Here is an 18,567-nt window from a genome sequence, read left to right as displayed (position 1 = left end):
GGCCTGCCAGCGGAGATTTACAAACAATATGGTGAGGTGCTGCTCCCGGAATTACTAAAAACGCTGAATTGGGCGATAGAAGGAGGAAGGCTACCCCCCTCAATGATGGAAGCAATTATTATAGTGCTCCAGAAGGAAGGGAAGGATCAACTAGATACATCATCTTATAGACCCATATCTCTGCTTTGTTCAGATGTAAAAATACTGTCTAAGGTATTGGCAATGAGAATAAACAAATATATTCAGAAATTAATACATCCAGACCAATCTGGATTTATTCCAAATCGGTCAACGAGTATAAACATAAGAAGGCTGTACCTTAACTAACAGACTCCAACGGAGAATATGGGAGATAGATCTATCCTATCATTGGAAGCCACCAAGGCCTTTGATAGTCTGGAGTGGGACTATCTCTGGCATGCTCTGGAGAAGTTTGGGTTTGGTCCATCTTTTATTAAATGGATAAAGCTATTGTATAATTCCCCAAGGGCCAAAATAAGAATAAATAATGAAGTTTCACAGGCGTTTGAATTGGAAAGGGGAACGAGACAGGGATGTCCATTGTCCCCTCTTCTTTTCGCCCTGGCAATCGAGCCTTTGGCGATTGCTATTAGAACAAGACAGGAAATACAGGGGTTTCAGAGAGGATCAGAGGAGGAAAAAGTCGCACTCTATGCGGACGATATCCTTTTCTTGGGCAATTCTACAACTTCCCTTAAAATGGCAGTCCAAACAGTAGAAGCGTTCGGTCGATTTTCAGGCCTTGTAATAAACTGGGAAAAGTCAACACTCTTATCAGTGGACCCGGTAAGCAATATGGATGGGATAGGAATTCCTCAATTAAAAACTGGGGAAAAGATGGAGTATCTAGGTATTGTGGTAACATGTAACCCAGAACAATTTATAAATAATAACCTAGTGCCACTTCTGGGTAAATTTAAACGCAAAGCGGAGATATGGGGACATTTGCCACTATCGGTGGCCGGCCGCAGCAATTTAATTAAAATGATATGGATGCCACAATTGCTCTATATACTCCACAACTCCCCAGTGTGGATTTAAAATCGATGGTTTAAAAAGATAAAGACCCTCTTTAGGACCCTAATTTGGAAAAAGGGAAAATCAAGGATCAGTCTCCGAACGTTGCAATTACCAACAAACAGAGGAGGGCTAGCGGTCCCACACCCCTATAGTTACTATTTGGCGGCACAGCTGCAGCATTTGGGGTGGGTGTAGTATAGAGGGGGGAGGAAACGCAAGTGGGAAAATTATACTAAGAGGATCTCCCCATAGCTCGGTAATAGAGACCTTAGAGGCCAACTCCTTCTCGGTAAAAAACCCAACAGTGAAGATGATGGTAAGAATATGGCAAGCAGTAAAATTAGCTTTGGGCTATAAAGGACTAACAGAATATTCCCCATTATGGGACAATTATAATCTGAAAGAAATTTTGGCCATGGGGAAACTAAAGGAATGGGATAAACGGGGGATAACCAGAGTGGTACAATTGTATACAGGCTGCATATTAAAACCCTTTTCAGAGTTAAGCAGGGAATATAGCATCCCAAACTCCATGTTTTTTACTTATTTACAGGTTAGACACGCACTACAAGCCCAATTTAAATTACAGCCGATAAGATGGCAAAAGCTCACGCAACTTCAAAGACTAATCAAGGTGGGGGTGAAAGGACATTTTTAATTTTTTGCAATTAATCCTTTGTATGCACATAAAATGCACTAGTATATAAAAAATTGGATTTGTAAATTTCTCTGTATATTTGTATGGAAACAATAAAAAAAAGTATTGAAGTTAAAAAAAAAAAAAAGAAAATGCTCCCTGTACTACTTTTGGTCCTACATTGATCCTACTTCAGGCCCATTGAATACCATTGAAGTCGGACCAAAGTAGTATCCTGTTCATGAAAGTAGGATCAATGTAGGACCGATGTCGCAGAGCAAAGTAGGATGAAAGTAGTGTAGTAGTGTGAACCCAGCCTTAGGGTATAATGTTTGCCATGGACACTGAGCAAAGCATTGCAAATCGCAGCATGTCAAAGTTAGCCCCAACATCCGTCCCAGTAATACATTTTACCAGACAGGAACGAAATGTATACATTGGCAGCACAAAAATAAAAAATAGTTTTCTGTACTTGCAAAAATTCATTTAAGGACACACAATTCTGGGACTAATTGTTATACTTCAGCCTACAGGAAGATTTGAACAAAAGTGACCAGACAAGTATAACCCAACTTCCAACACACCTCGATTTTGTAATAAAGCAGTACCAAGAGCAAGCCCATAAACGCATAGGGGTTGGACCTGTGTTACTTAAAGCGGAGTTCCACCCAAAAGTGGAATCTCCACTTATTTGCTTCCTCCCCACCCTCCAGTGTCACATTTGGCACCCTTCGGTGAGACTGCGCTGTCCCACGGAAGTTTGGCCCCCTCCTCCTTCCCCCGCTGCCAGATAGAAAGTGCAGCATGCTTTGCGCATGCGCAGTAGGGAACTGGCTGTGACGCCGAAAGGCGTCACTGCCAGTTTCCCTTAGTTGAGATGGCAGCAGCCCCCAACAGTCAATCCAAAAATCAGCTGGGGTGTCGACATTACGGGCTCCCTGGACATTTAACTGCCCATATATTAACCACTTACCCCCCGGACCATATTGCTGCCCAAAGACCAGAGTACTTTTTGCGATTCGGGACTGCGTCGCTTTAACAGACAATTGCGCGGTCGTGCGACATGGCTCCCAAACAAAATTGGCGTCTTTTTTTTCCCACAAATAGAGCTTTCTTTTGGTGGTATTTGATCACCTCTGCGTTTTTTATTTTTTGCGCTATAAACAAAAATAGAACGACAATTTTGAAAAAAATGAATATTTTTTACTTTTTGCTGTAATAAATATCCCCCAAAAATATATAGAAAAACATTTTTTTTCCTCAGTTTAGGCCGATACGTATTCTTCTACATATTTTTCGTAAAAAAAAAAATCGCAATAAGCGTTTATTGATTGGTTTGCGCAAAAGTTATAGCGTTTACAAAATAGGGGGTATTTTTATGGCATTTTTATTAATATTTTTTTTACTAGTAATGGCGGCGATCAGCGATTTTTTTTTCGGTATTGCGACATTATGGCGGACACTTCGGACATTTTTGACACATTTTTGGGACCATTGGCATTTTTATAGCGATCAGTGCTATAAAAATGCATTAGATTACTATAAAAATGCCACTGGCAGTGAAGGGGTTAACACTAGGGGGCGGGGAAGGGGTTAAGTATGCCTGGGTGTGTTCTTACTGTGGGGGGGGGGGGTGGCCTCACTAGGGGAAACACTGGTCTTCTGTTCATACATTGTATGAACAGAAAATCAGCATTTCCCCTGCTGACAGGAACGAGAGCTGTGTGTTTACACACACACAGCTCCCGTTCCCCGCTCTGTACCGAGCGATCGCGTGTGCCCGGCGGCGATCGCGCCCGCCAGGCACACGCACGGGAGTCGGGGGCGAGCGGGGGGCGCGCGCGCCTCCGGCGGCGCGCGTGCGCCCCTAGTGGCGGCTAATAGGCAGGACGTCCATTTACGTGGTCTCGCCTAGGAGAGCCACCTTGTGGACGTATTTCGGCGGTGCGGCGACGGCAAGTGGTTAAGCGTCAGCAGCTACAGTATTTGACTTAGCCCAGGTTCACACTGGGCTGCGGGAGTGAAGCTGTGCAAATTTCAGCTGAACTCGCACGATTTCACTTCCGCTTGTCAGTCCCGATTTCCGCAGCGATTTCAGAGACATCTGTGCAGGTTTCTGCACAGATGTCAATGTAAATCGCGGCCCAATATCGCAAAAAGTAGTACAGGAACTACTTTTTGAAATCGGTGCGGTGCGGCAGTTGCGGCGTCGCACCGATTAGGACGGTGCCATTGCCGACAAATGCTGCCGATTTGAGATGCAATTTGACATCTCAAATCGCATCACAAATTGTACCAGTGTAAACCAGGCCTTAATTTCTTTTTCCCTCAGGCAGAAAACCTCTTTAAAGCCCAAATCAAGGCAAAATCCTTTTCCCCCCCTCAATCCCTCCCACTGCCATCTAACCCATTCTGCCAGGTGTTGTCTTCCAGACCTGCCCAATTAAACTCCCAATTACTACCCCACCAACGCCATTTACATATGCAGGGACCATCACTCCATTGCTGCATGTTAATCCTTGCCACCCTATCCTCTTGGTAGGTTGTCAGTCCTCTTCTGGATCCCATGAGGACCGCTCCACTGGCCAACCAGTAGGAAGAGGGACCCTACTTGGAAGTAAACAAAAAGGACAATGCCCTGGATGAGCACGTGGCCACAGCTTAGGGTAAAACAGGGGTTTGGCTGCTGTAGCCCATCCGACAGGTATCTGTTTGGACCCTTTCGGAGGTTTTGCTACCATAGCTTATCCCTTTATCACTAAGCTCACAGAGTGTTGGCTTCCTAGCCATATTGTTTGCTATATACCCATTTTACAGAAGCGCTAATCACTTTTTTATCCTAGGGGTTTAGAAAGGGAAGGGAATCTTAATTTATCCTGAAGATGGGCTTTAATTGGTCCCTGTAATGACACATCTATAATTTCACCCCAGCCGGTCAGGCTGGCATTCATTGGGAATTTTCAAAAAATTTAAAATAAATAAAAAAGGCACAGCAATAACTTCAACTTCAGAGCAGGTCTCTAATGTTAGACAAATTCATTTGTCCAAAGACTTGTCCTACCATGGTAGCATGTGGAATAGTAGAGGTCTGGATTAGAACTAGGCAAATGGAGCTGCCTTAAAAAAGGAGGCTACTATCATCCCTAGGACTCTCATACAGAAAGGAAGAGTTGGTAAACTCCTGGACTAAAGAGCAGGTCCATGAACTAGAAACCTCCCCAGCCTGAGGTCTAGGATTCTTCTGCTGGGGAAGGGGAGTACTATTACCACAGCAACATCCTTGATAAGGATAACCAAAGCAGTTCGATAGACTGTTCCAGCAAATGCTTTCTGCATGCCATTCCTCTATGGGAATTAACAGCAAGTTATTACTGCATGCCATCTCCAAAGCCCAACATTTAAACCAAGGAGATCTCTGCCTTTTATGGATAGGAGACTCGTACAGGAGAGCAGACCTGAGATTTTCATTAGGCTCAGTGCTGTTGGTAGACTCCTAAACGCTTCAGAGGGTTATGGGTTGAGGAAAGCTGGGTCTCATCAACAGCGCTTAGTCCATTTCCCCAAATGTCTGACAGCCTAGCACAGGGGTCGACAATATCCGGGCACCAGGTCGCATTGGCGACAAGAAATTGTGACCTTGCGCCGGCCAGTAATTGAGGCCGCGGCCTCAATTACCGGCCGCTGCGATCGCGAGGAGGTGGGGGCGCACGGAAGCACAGGATCCTGTGTCTCCGTGCGCCCCCACATCCCCTGCCGCGCAATCGCGGTGGGTCCGCGACGGGCGGTAATTGAGGCCGCGGCTTTGCGGCCTTGTGAAGTCCCAAGCTCTTCGGAAGTTTCTGTGAGCTGGTGCCATCTGGTGGTGGCCATTGGCATTGCAGCAATTATAATGTGTAATTTTTCACTATTTTCACTTGAGGTGGCCGTTGGTAGGACAAGACAACCAGCAATGCCAATGGTGCTTCCCCTGTGTTTTCACGGCCATCTCCTTCCCTCTAATTAGAACCCCCAAACATTATATATTTTTTATTCCAACACCCTAGAGAATAAAATGGCGATAGTTACAATACTTTGTCACACTGTATTTGCGCAGCGGTCTAACAAGCGCAATTTTTTGGGAAAAAAATAAACAGTAAAGTTATCCCAATTTTTTTTTTTATATTGTGATACGCCGAGTAAATTGATACCCAACATGTCACACTTCAAAATTGCGTCTGCTCATGGAATGCCGACAAACTTTTACCCTTTAAAATCTCCATAGGCGACGTTTAAAAAAATCTACAGGTTGCAAGTTTTGAGTTGCAGAGGAGGTCTAGAGCTAGAATTCTTGCTCTCGCTCTAACGATCGCAGCGATACTTGCGTATGTGTTCGCTTCTGTGCCCGAGCTCGTTGGGACGGGGCGCATTTTCTGGCTCCTAACTTTTTTAGCTGGCTCCTAGATTCCAAGCAAATTTGTTAAACCCTGGACTAGCATCACTGCCAGAGAAAACCAGCTTCATCTATGTGATCCTTTATTACTGGTGTATCCTTCCAAGAATTAATGCTTTATTAAAATAGAAAATGACTAGATTCACAGCAGAAATGGCCCATTTCGTAATAAGACTACATAGGGCTATAAAACATTTGAGAGGAGTCAGATTATCATGAGTCTCCATAAATATAGTCTGAGATTAGCAGGCACATGAGAAAAGTTTTGTAGTTTTAGGCGCTACAGTATAGTCCATGTAACTTCGACTCCTATGGGACACACTCACATCTATGCTTTTTACATCAGCTGCGTTTGTGGAAAGGGTCAGGGACTTTTTAAAAGCAAAAACAGTGCATTTATGGTTCAATAGACCTCAATGGAGAAGCTGCAGAAAAGCATGTAGTGCATTTTTGCCGCAATTCGTTTTTTTTAATCCACCCAACAAAAATGGCCAAAAAAATGCAACAGGCATTTCATTTGCTAAAGCACAGTGTATCGGCCCTTTGGCACCCTCCTCAGAGATTGCCTTGCTGTCCATGATTCCTGGCTCCATCGCCTCCTAGAAATGCACATTACTGTGCTTCTTCCCATCAGCCGCCAGGCAGCTTATCTCACAATTCTGGAAAACTACTACCACCCCCCCCCCCCTTGGCCTTCTGAAAACATTGTTGATACCCCAGGGTCAACCCAGTCACTCATCCCGATTCCATTATGCAGGTTTGTCGTGCCGAGGTCTGCCCCCCCCCCCCCCTTTCCCTTTATGTGTAAATGTTTGTATTTCTCAGTCAGATGTGGTAATCTCAAATCTTATTGGTCCTTGCTGCTCTGTGTGGTTTTTTCATTGCCTGCTCCTGGATGGCGACTGTGTTAGTGCTTCCGTTGGAAGCGCTACATGCAGTGTACTGAAAGCGTGACTTTGTAATAGACATCTGAACGTTATCTTATGTTTTTATATTCTGTTAAATGCAATAAAAACATATTTGACTCTAAAGCACTGTGCATATCAGCTGTCATTTTTTTACCCCATTCCAGTAACCACCTCCTGTCTAAATAAATGCACTCCAAAAATGGCTTCAGGATGATTCTTGGTTTACCTACCATGGACTACACCTGTTCCAATGTGTGTTGAAATGGTCTAAGGCTCGATTCACACTGATGTGCTTTTTGATGCCCATTTCATTAATGCAGGAAATGTTTTTAACATGGGTAACTATGGAACACGTTCACATCAATGCATTTTTGTGCCTCTGTAGTTGGAAAGGGTCTGGGACTTTTTCCTGCAAAATGCAGCATTTTGCATGCAATAGTCATCAATGGACCCACATCCAAAATGCAAGTATTCCTTAACTGTTGAGTCATCAGCTGAAGAAAAAACACACACACACACGTATATACCAGGCCCTTCAGCCTAGTATGAATTTGGAGGGGACCCCGCCCACACAAACAAGAAAAAATAAATTCAGACCCATAGCCGAGCATGCAGCACGGCAGGAAAGTGAGGAGTTGAGCAAGCCCCCCCCCCCCCCCCCCCCCCCCCCCCCCAGCTCCTGAACCATTCCCGACCGCATGCGCCCCCCACCCAAAGAACCTTGCCCCGTGTTAATGGGGACAGGGTCCTCTTCCCAACAACCCAGGCTGGTGGTTGCCAGGGTCTGTAGGCACAGGGCTCATCGGAATCCAGAAGCCCTCTTTAACAAGGGGGCCTCCCCAAGATCCCAGGTGACATACAATGACCACACCCCATATTGTTATCAAAAATGCTTGACATCAGCGCGGACAGATCAGCGGGACGCAGCATCGGCAAAGCCTGGAGGAGGAAGAAGCACAGAGAAGACTTGTCATTAAAGCGGGAGTTCACCCATTTCTAAAAAAATTTTTTTTCTCCCCTTAGATTCCTGCTCGTTCGGTCTAGGGGAATCGGCTATTTGTATTAAAATATGAGCAGTACTTACCCGTTTTCGAGCTGCATCTTCTTCCGTCGCTTCCGGGTATGGGTCTTCGGGAGCGGGCGTTCCTTCTTGATTGACAGGCTTCCGACGGTCCATCGCGTCACTCGTAGCCGAAAGAAGCCGAACGTCGGTGCGGCTCTATACTGCGCCTGCGCACCGACGTTCGGCTTCTTTCGGAAAATCGTGACGCGATGGATGCGACCGTCGGAAGCCTCTCGGAAGACTGTCAATCAAGAAGGAACGCCCATTCCCGCAGCCCATACCCGGAAGCGACGGAGAGGATGCATCTCGTAAACGGGTAAGTACTGCACATATTTTAAAACAAATTGCCGATTCCCCTAGAGAAAACGAGCAGGAATCTAAGGGGAAAAAGTGCCCTCTAAGGGTGAACCCCCGCTTTAAGGACTTATCAAAAACGGTCTATTGTCACACTACTTTTTTGGCAATCTCTGCCAGGCTGCATGCTCGGATAAGGGTCTGGTATGGATTTTTTTGGGGGGGCCTATGCCATTTTTTTCCATTTCAGTGTGGGGGTCCCCCTTAGAATACTAGACTCAAGGGCCTGGTATGGACCCCAACCACCCTGTTTTTCTTCTTTACATTCAGCTGTCGGCAGGGAAGCCCGCTGATGACTCATCGGTTGTGAAGGATGCGGTAGCCAGGTTCCCGACCCACCTCCTTAGAAACCAGCTATATACAGTGTAAAAAAATTAAAATAAACTGCATAAATCGTTACAATGGTACAGTAAAAACGCTGTAAAAAAATGCATAAAGCACTACAGAAACACCCAAAAGTAACATGCATAGATGCAAGTCAAGCCTAAGGAACACAATTCGACAGGGACAGAGTTGTCACCCTAAACAGTAAATGCCTGAACAAGAACCTTTATGGCAGGCTCAGCACATTTTATAAAGAGCTGAAGGATTTTTTAAATTAACACGTTCAAGCTCATGAGATGTTACTTACTGGAAAGGCATATATTTTGTCATTTCATTCTTGGAAACCCTTTACAGCTTTTAAAAATATATTGGTAGAGTTTCTGAAATTCTGTTTTCATAATTATGTCTAAACTCTGTACAATAATTTAGTAGTTAGACGAATTGTTTTCATAGTAGTAAAACTTGGGGGGACCACACCAAACAGATAGTTATTGGTGAAGGTAAACAGCTTGATAGTGGAGAGGCCAACAGATGCATAAAACACACACACACACACACACACACACCCCTTTAGCTTAAACAAGAATGTAGACAGTGAAAACCTGAACATTAAAGGGTCACTAAAGGAATTTTTTTTTTTAGCTAAATAGCTTCCTTTACCTTGCTGCAGTCCTGGTTTCATGTGCTCATTGCTCGTTTTTGCTTTGATGTTGCTGCAATTCCTCTCTGTTCTGGACACTTCCTGGTTGCCTGTTTCCTGATAACCACAGTACTGGGAGATTTCTCACGGTGGTCACTAATCAAGGAGGTGTGATTACTGTGTGTAAAACGAAACTGGATTGGTGCTGAGGAGTTTTAGACAAAGTATCACTGCTCTCTATTGGCTGACTGCCCTCTAGTGGCTCTCTGTACATCAGAGAACCAGGAAACAACAGCAAAAACGAAACTACACTGCAGGCACATTATATGATTGTTTTTTTATCTATTTTTAATCATTTTTAAAAGGAATCAGTTAACTATTATGTCTCTATGCCCTGTAAACAGTCATTTCAGCTAAAAAAAAATTTTCCTTTAGTGACCCTTTAATGCAGCAAGAAAAAAAAAATTGTTGTATTTTATGCAATAAGTACATTTCTTTAATTTAACACTACATACAGCAACAGTAACAGCGCTAAATGAATTGGCAGCATGAAACAGTCAGTGCCCCTTATGTTACAAACACATCGCCTGGAGAAGCTCCTACAACCCGCATCAAGTCATGTGCCACTTCATCATGGGATAGGAGGATGGAGGAGCTGGGCATTCTTTATAGATCCCCATACGGCCTTTCCTCATTTTCTGATCACATTATTCTTCCCACGGAAGTCCAGATAGGTTATTCGAACACACGTACAACAAAAGAGCAAAGCCATTCATGTTAAAAATGCATTCAGAATGCAGGGTTTGTATAGGTTGAAGAGCGAGGGAAAAAAGTAAACATGTTATGTTTGAGTGGGGGGGGGGGGGGGGGGGGGAGAAAACCCACATACAGCTCAGAGGGTGCAGCACTTACTTGAAACAGACACAATCCATAAGAGCAACACTTGCACTCATTGTATTGATGCATTGGTTTAAAAACAAAAAAAATCGAATCTAATTTGGCTTAATAAAGGTTCAGTAAATCTTCAGCCCCATTACCTTTATTACTACTCCCCTCATCCCCCCTTTTTCTGTAATGGTGTTTGCTTACTAGTTTGTGTTTGCTTCTTTTGTTAGTTTTTGTTTGGTGTGTGTAAATACCTTTCTTCAATCCCACAAAATTTAGCAGATGTGTTATAATGGCCACAGATAAGTCTGTTGCACGATGCATAAGATCTGTAACCTTGCCAGATCACTTATCCATAGCATTACTTTGGGGTAAATATTTGTGTTTATACAGCTAGAGGTTGTAAAGTCTGAAGGTTTTTTTATCTTAATGCATTCTCTGCAGGAAGGGGGAGGGGGGACACACCCCTTCTGTGGCTAGCTCTCTCTCCCCCCCTTTAAATACTTACCAGAACCTGATCCCAATCCAGCCTTATGCCCAAGAGCAGCAATACTGGTTCTCTTCACACACAGGCTGTCCAATTCTGTGAGGGGGGAGCAGGGATGAGCTCTGCTGTGTGTATCAATAGACATCCCAGCTCACAAGTTCTCCCATAGTAAGCAGCTTGTTATAGGGGCACTCGGGACAGGAGGAACCAGCAGGGGACCCCAGAAGTGGAGGCTCTGGGGCTGCTCTCTGCAAAACTATTGCACAGGGTAGGTAATTCCGATTTATAAAAAAGAAGAAAAAAAAAAGTTTTAAATCACTTTAAACAATCACTCACCAATTCCCCAAATCACATCCTTCCTCTTTTACATACAGAAGAAAGCAAAGCATGCCTTGATGGTCAACGTGTATCTAGCAATAAAGTTACCAATGAAAACAACAATTATTTGCTCAAATGTACCATTAAAGGTTCTTCTTTTTGAGCAGATATTTAAAAAATAATCTTTTCATCCAGGCAGAAATCTTGAGTGTGCAAATCCTGTGAGCACAAAACTTCCGGTACTCTGTCTCCATACTATACTGATATCAGTAAGCACTGTACACCGCTATGTTCTTAGACTAGGAAAAAAACACCCCCTGTTTTAGAAGAGGGAGGTGTTCTGTAGTCCCAAGTCAAAAACTACCAACCAGTATGGTTGTCGCACTAGGACAGGAAATGAGTTAATGTCACGATTAGGCCAATTCAGTCACCACATCCAAGGGCTGGTTAGCAACAATACTTTGACAGACCCACTTCAGGATATATTTTTGTTCCTGGGTTTAGACACGCTTTTATCAAAACAAACAAGTATCACAGTACAAGTACAACACAAATTAAAAAAAAATCCATCCGTTTATGGATGAAAAAGGGACATACATTAAAGGCAAATGTTTTTTCACCTTAATACATCCTATGCATCAAGGTGAAAAAACATCCGACGGTACCACCCCCCCCCCCCCCGAACCCCCGTTTTACTTACCTGACCCTTTGAAAGTCCCGCGCGTGTCCACGTGATCCTCTTCGGTTCCCAGCCTGGCCGTTGATTGGCTAGGCTGGACGGATTGATAGCAGCGCAGCCATTGGCTGGCGCTGCTGTCATTCACAGCTATGGCCGCCGCTGTATCACGGGAGCGCGCTCGTAAAAGCTTTCCACCATGCGAGCTCGCTCGCATGAAGGTGGAAAGCTTTTGCGAGGAGGAGCTGAAACAGCCGCCGAGGGACCCCAGAAGACAGGGTTAGGGGACACTCTGTGCAAAACGAGCTGCACAGTGGAGGCAAGTATAACATGTTTGTTATTTTTTTTAAACTTTGCCTTTAGTGTTCCTTTAATCCCTATGAGATAGCGGGTGTCAGCGGATGAACATCCGATCTCATCCGGGTTCGCTGTGCTCCGGTTCTGCAGACTGAGGAAATCCAATTTTTCCATCCGTCATCGGATCGGGTGAACACAGCGCGTTCCCTGGTGAGCAAGCGGAGGTTCACGGGGCCGATCATCACGGATCCATCCCGTGTGGAAGGGCCCTTACGAATATTCTCATATGACAAAAGGCTTTTTTTTGTAATTTATTGTTTCTGTTAATGCAAAGTCTCTTCAGATTTTTCTTCTACGAAAACTGTACACATTAAAACAGAAATCGTTCCTGCTTTTACGAGTAAAATGTTTCCCTTTGTGAATTTTATGAAAATTCTGAATCAGCTGTCGATAGTTGTGTACACACTATACAAAAATCCTTCGGATGAAGATGGTTGCCCGATTTTCTTATAGTGTGTACGAGCCTTTATTCACACCGGTTTGTAGCTCAAAGCTCCAAAACACCCAACATTGAAAATAGCATGGCTTCCGTTTGTCCCCACCTCAGTGAAGTATTGCTTGAAGCTTGTAGCTCAGAAAAGTACATGCGCATCTTTTGGCCTACATGCTTCAGGCTCCGTTCACACCTGATCAGAGTGACTTTCATGCGTTTCACAGTTTGAGCATTTTTTTTGGGAGTGTATTGCAGAGCATTACACGCATTTTAGAGCTTCAGGCGTTTTTGTTTACCCAATAGAAAGCACTATGGGAGGAGGAGATTAGGGGTGGAGAGCTGCAGTTTAAGAAAAAGCACAAAACGCCAATAAACCGCATGACTTCTATTGAAGAATACGGGGCCAAATTACACTTGTAATCTGGCAAAAAAGCAACTCATGAACAAAGTGTTTTGCTTCAGGTGGTAGAATGCTCAGATGTGACCAGGGGCCATCTAAATGAATAGGATTTGGCTTGTTGAGCGTTTGAGCCCACATTCACATTGGGGCGATTTGACACGTCACATTGCACGCCAAATAGTCAGCTATAGCCGAAAATAGCACAGTGCAACAACACCACACCAATTCCCAAAAGTGGTTTCTGCGCTACTTGGTGACTTCCGAGGTGATTTCTCAATAGACATGTGTTAGATTATATCGTCAATTGTTATCGCGATTTTTTACCATTGTGATCTTGACAAAGTATTTCCTGATCTTTCTATGCAGAGAATTCTCTGCTGAAGCCACAGCTGTCAAGAAAATCTGGGCAATTATCACAACATTCTTTATCAGTGGAACTTAAGTCTAAACAATGTCATTTACATCAAAGGAATAAACTGTGTGTAAATGAGGAAAGTTTAACCACTTAAACACCAAGGGCCAGTTCACACCAGAGTCAGTTCCGTTTTTTCCACACCAATACAGTCAGTTCCTGCACTGGTGTGAACTGGAGCCATTGGAATACATGGAAAACACTGTGCATGCATTTTTTGTGCAGAAAAAAAAAAGAAAACGCACACGGAACTGCGTCTAGTGTGAACTAGCACACATATACATTAAGTAGAGACCCTAGAGAATAAAATAGCAGCTGTTGCAATATTTTATGTCACACTATTTGCACAGCAGTCTTTCAAATGCATTTTTTTGCAAAAAAATTACTTTAAATAAAATAAAAAAACAAAAACCAGTAAAGTTAACCCAACATTTTTTTGTTAAATGCAAAAGATTTTACGCCATGAGAATCGTGATCCTTAAAGCGGGAGTTCACCCATTTAAAAAAAAAAAAAAAATCTCCCCTTAGCTTCCTGCTCGTTCGGTCTAGGGGAATCGGCTATTTATATTAAAATATGAGCAGTACTTACCCGTTTTCGAGCTGCATCTTCTTCCGTCGCTTCCGGGTATGGGTCTTCGGGAGCGGGCGTTCCTTCTTGATTGACATTCTTCCGAGAGGCTTCCGACGGTCGCATCCATCGCGTCACTCGTAGCCGAAAGAAGCCGAACGTCGGTGCGGCTCTATACTGCGCACCGACGTTCGGCTTCTTTCGGAAAATCGTGACGCGATAGATGCGACCGTCGGAAGCCTCTCGGAAACCTGTCAATCAAGAAGGAACGCCCATTCCCGAAGCCCATACCCGGAAGCGACGGAGAGGATGCGTCTCGTAAACGGGTAAGTACTGCACATATTTTAAAATAAATAGCCGATTCCCCTAGTAATAACGAGCAGGAATCTAAGGGGGAAAAGTGCCCTCTAAGGGTGAACCCCCGCTTTAAACTATGCATAAAAATCATGATTCTCAATATGGCCAGAATCGTGGACCTCCAACATCTTTGCAGGAACCTGCACAGAGGACTCTGAAATTGCTCCCAAAGTAGGACTGACATGCAGGTTTGAAATCGTGCGAGTTCATCTGAATTCAGTGCATCAGTGTGAATTGAGACTTAAAGGGGTTGTAAAAGGTAAATGTTTTTTTCACCTTAATGCATCCTATGCATCAAGGTGAAAAAACATCCGACGGTACCAGCCCCCCCCCCCCCTGAACCCCCGTTTTACTTACCCGACCCCCTCGAAAGTCCCACGCGCGTCCATGTGATCCTCTTCGGTTCCCAGCCTGGCCGTTGATTGGCTAGGCTGGACGGATTGATAGCGCAGCCATTGGCTGGCGCTGCTGTCAATCACAGCAGATGACGCGGAGCGCCGAGAGGCAGGGCCGAGTGATACAGTCGGCGGCTATGCCCGCCGCTGTATCACGGGAGCGCGCTCGCAAAAGCTTTCCACCATGCGAGCTCGCATGAAGGTGGAAAGCTTTTGCGAGGAGGAGCCGAGACAGCCGCCGAGGGACCCCAGAAGACAGGGTTAGGGGACACTCTGTGCAAAACGAGCTGCACAGTGGAGGCAAGTATAACAGGTTTGTTAAAAAAAAAAAAAAGTTTGCCTTTAGTGTTCCTTTAAGGCTCATACACGATACGAAAATCGGAAGTAAAATTTCATCAGAACAATCTGCCGATTTTCGGATTGTTAGTACGGTGCTTTCGACAGCCGATTCAGTTTTTTTGTCCGACAAAAGCTGGATGTGCAAACATTTTTGTCGTACAAGAACTCAACATCAGATTTTCTATTAATCGGTACAGTTTCCAGCCGAAAAAAATCTTAAGAGCAAGACCACGCATGCTCAGAGACGAAAGAGTACAGACAAAACTATTCAACACATTATGTCACTTCTGAAGTTGTATTCTGTTAATTTTCGCATGCAGAGTTAACTCTTCGCTTTCGACACGAGACTAGCATGCAACAAAAAACGGACAAACGGTCACCTAAAAATCTAATCGTGGGTACGAGGTTTTAGAGCTACAAGCAGAAAATCTCTCAGGTGTGAATGGGGCCTCCAGCATAGAATTCAATGGGATTATATAAAAGTAACCAACAAAATAATAAAATATCACCTTGAAATATCACTTCTACATACTGAGCACCAAACTGTTCCCAACTAACCCCATAGCTGCACAAAGACTTATTTACACAATGTGCACTTGAATGAGTTTTTAAATGTGAGGTCTAAAAAAAATATATATATAAAAAAAAAAGTATAGCATGCTGCATTTTTCCATGCATAAAAGGCACAGCAAATGCTTCCCACAGGCAGTCAGTGTCAGTCTGTCAGTTTTCCAGATTTAACCATACATCTACTTGTATAGGATTCAGGTTATAGCGGGGGGAGGGAAGAGGATGTCCTTTTCCATATTTTGCAGGCATAAAATAAAAAGGGGGGGGGGTGTCATCTGTTTACGTTCGCCCGGTTTACAACCATTTCGCCCCCGCAAGAAACTTTTGCTTTATATCTTTACCCATCCAGGTTTCCTTCAAAAAAACTAAATTCCACAAGTGAAGGAGAAGTGAACACCAATATATACTGAAGATACAGTAGATGTAGAAACTGATGTAACAAGATTACATTTACTTTACACAGCAGTCCCTGCGTGGGGGGTCAGCATTCAGTTCCTTACATACATTTTTTCATGCATTTGTAATGTGTTGGGGTGGGGGGGGGTACATTTTTTTTTGCGACTGATGACAATCGCATGAAAAGGTCGTCCAAATAAAAATACAAAGTCACAAATAATGACATAAATGCACCCCAAACACACTAATACAAATTCATGAAATACACGCAGGCTAAGCTGCACACGGAGAGTACGGATGAAAGGTCCCACCACCACTTGTCACAGTTTGTCTATGGAGCAAAGACATCAGCCTGGGGACAGGACTCCCCCATCACAAGGAATACTCCATACAATGCACTGCACACAGCCAACTTACCGAGATCTCCAGCTCTGATGTCAGACTCAGGGCCACTGTAAGTATGTTTGATATCCCGGAAGAATCTCTTGGTGTCCCTCAGGTTCTGGTGCAGTCTCGTTAGGTGTTTGTTGTAATAAGCGAAGCAGCGGCCTAGCTCACGTTGGAAGGAGCCGGATCCCCCAGAAGAGGTATTCCGGCGATCCCCTGCCATTCCCGCTCAGCACTTTTCCTACACCCCCCGAACACAGACCTGGCACACAGCGATACCAAAACAAGCAAAGCGCACTGCGCATAGGATGGAAGCTTTATTAGATCGCCTGGGGGAGAGGCGGACAGAAACAACACGGCGCGCATGCGTTAACACCGCGCTAGGTCCGACGGGAAATGTAGTGCGGGGCTGATGCGTCCATGTGTTTAACCATCGCGAGAGCGGCACGAGGCGGCGCTGTCTGAGATTTTCCGAAGAGACAGCCAGTGTTGTGATTGCAGATGTGGTGTGAGACTGTTGTGGTTACTAACTCTAAAATGTTGACGACGTTACTGGCACAGTGCTTTTGTTATTCACACAGGATATCTTTCTCTGGTTATTTTTTCTATGTTGAAGTAGTACGAAAGGCTTTGTTTTTCCACGAATACATCTGTATCCACCAATTCAGCATTACACATTAGGAGGAGGAGGATGAACTCTCTCCAAAAGTTTACATAAGGCCCGGTTCACACTGGTGCGATGTGAGAATCCTGTGTGGCTTCCCACATTGCTCCTGAATTGCACAGTGGTTCACACTGAGATCTGCGAACCGCTGCTGGTATCAATGTAAAGTTACCAACGCTTGCAGATCGCAGTGCGAACTGTGAAAGGGTGCAGGGATCGGATCGCATAGCAGTGAACAGCCATGCCATCCCATTCCAGTGCAGACCACCATTTTGGCGCGAATGCGATTTCAGCCATATAGATTGTACGGCTGAAAGCACATCAGACATTCGCACAGCAATGCGGTGCGCATCACATGCAGTGTCTGGCATCGCACTAGTGTGATTTGGGCCTCACAATTCTATGGGCCAGTTCACACCACATGCAGTCAGGTGCAGGTTTTTTTTTTTTTTCTGCATCAAAAATGTATGGAAAGTAGGTTATAGGGTTTCCAATGGAAGAGTTCACACCAGTGCGGTCATTTCCAACGCGTTCCAGAGAAAAAGAACAATCTGCATTTTGTTCTGTACAGGAACACGGTAAGGCCTGGTTCACACCTATGCATTCATTAGTGCATTTTCAGTTCTGCAGAAACACACTACAGCCCATTTAACATGCTTTCCTATGGATGTAGTTCACTTCTGTGCATTTTATGGAAAGAGCCAGGGACTTTTTTCTGGTTTTTGGTTCCATAGACTTCAATGGATCAAAAACATGTATTGAAAAAAACAAAATGCACCTGGAATATGCAAACTGCAACCTGCATAGGTGTGAATCAAACCTAAGGGCCCATTCACACCAGAAACTGCAAGTAACTCATACCTCCCAACTTTTCAACTTCAGAATGAGGGACAAATGAGCATACCTCCCAACGAAGTTGGGGGGGGGGGGATTCCGTGGATCGGAGTTGTTGAGCGGGGGGGGTTTTCCGTGGATCGGAGTTGTTGAGCGGGGATGTGGCTGGCTGGCTCCCATATTCTCTGTGGCTGGCTGGCTTCCGCGTTCTCAGTGGGTGGCTAGCTGGCACCCTGCTGTGGCTGGCTGGCTCCCTGGTGTGGGTGGGTCACCGTGGGTGGCTGGCTGGCCCTGATGTGGGTGGGTCACCGTGGGTGGATGGCTGGCACCCTGGCCCTGCTGTGGGTGGGTCACCGGCATAGGTGTCTGCCTGGCTCGCACCCTGGCCCTGCAGTTGCTGACTGGTGTGTCCTTTCCTCTTCCACCATTCCGGGCAGTGTTTGCTGAGGCGTGGGAGGGACATGGAGGGAGGCAGCGCCATTTGCCCTATCCGGGCTGGTAGAGCTAGAAGGTTTTCAGCAGGCACAGAGGTTGTGTGCATGTGTATCGGTCCGCTCTGTGTCCATTTGAGAGTCTATTTTGGAAAGAGCCCCTATCAGTGCCCATCAATGCAGCCTCATCAGTACCCATCAGTGCAGTCTCACTAGTGCCCATCAATGCAGTCTCACCAGTGCCCATCATTGCAGCTTCAAT

At 44.9% G+C, this 18,567-nt stretch overlaps 1 protein-coding gene across 1 annotated transcript in view; it reads right to left on the bottom strand.

The window, feature by feature from the left end:
* Positions 1-16,739, bottom strand: part of DSTYK (dual serine/threonine and tyrosine protein kinase) — a 225,176-nt gene extending 208,437 nt beyond the window's left edge. Inside the window, exon 1 of the mRNA XM_040337559.1 lies at positions 16,407-16,739. Within this exon, the coding sequence (XP_040193493.1) occupies positions 16,407-16,599 (193 nt within the window). The 5' untranslated portion in view covers positions 16,600-16,739. The remainder of the gene's footprint in view (positions 1-16,406) is intronic.
* Positions 16,740-18,567: the final 1,828 nt, after the last annotated feature.

Source organism: Rana temporaria, chromosome 2 (genome assembly GCF_905171775.1).
Source record: "Rana temporaria chromosome 2, aRanTem1.1, whole genome shotgun sequence".
In the NCBI taxonomy this organism is placed as follows: domain Eukaryota; kingdom Metazoa; phylum Chordata; class Amphibia; order Anura; family Ranidae; genus Rana; species Rana temporaria.
The sequence above is the reverse complement of the archived record's forward strand: the minus strand, read 5'-3'. Positions and strand labels throughout refer to the sequence as shown.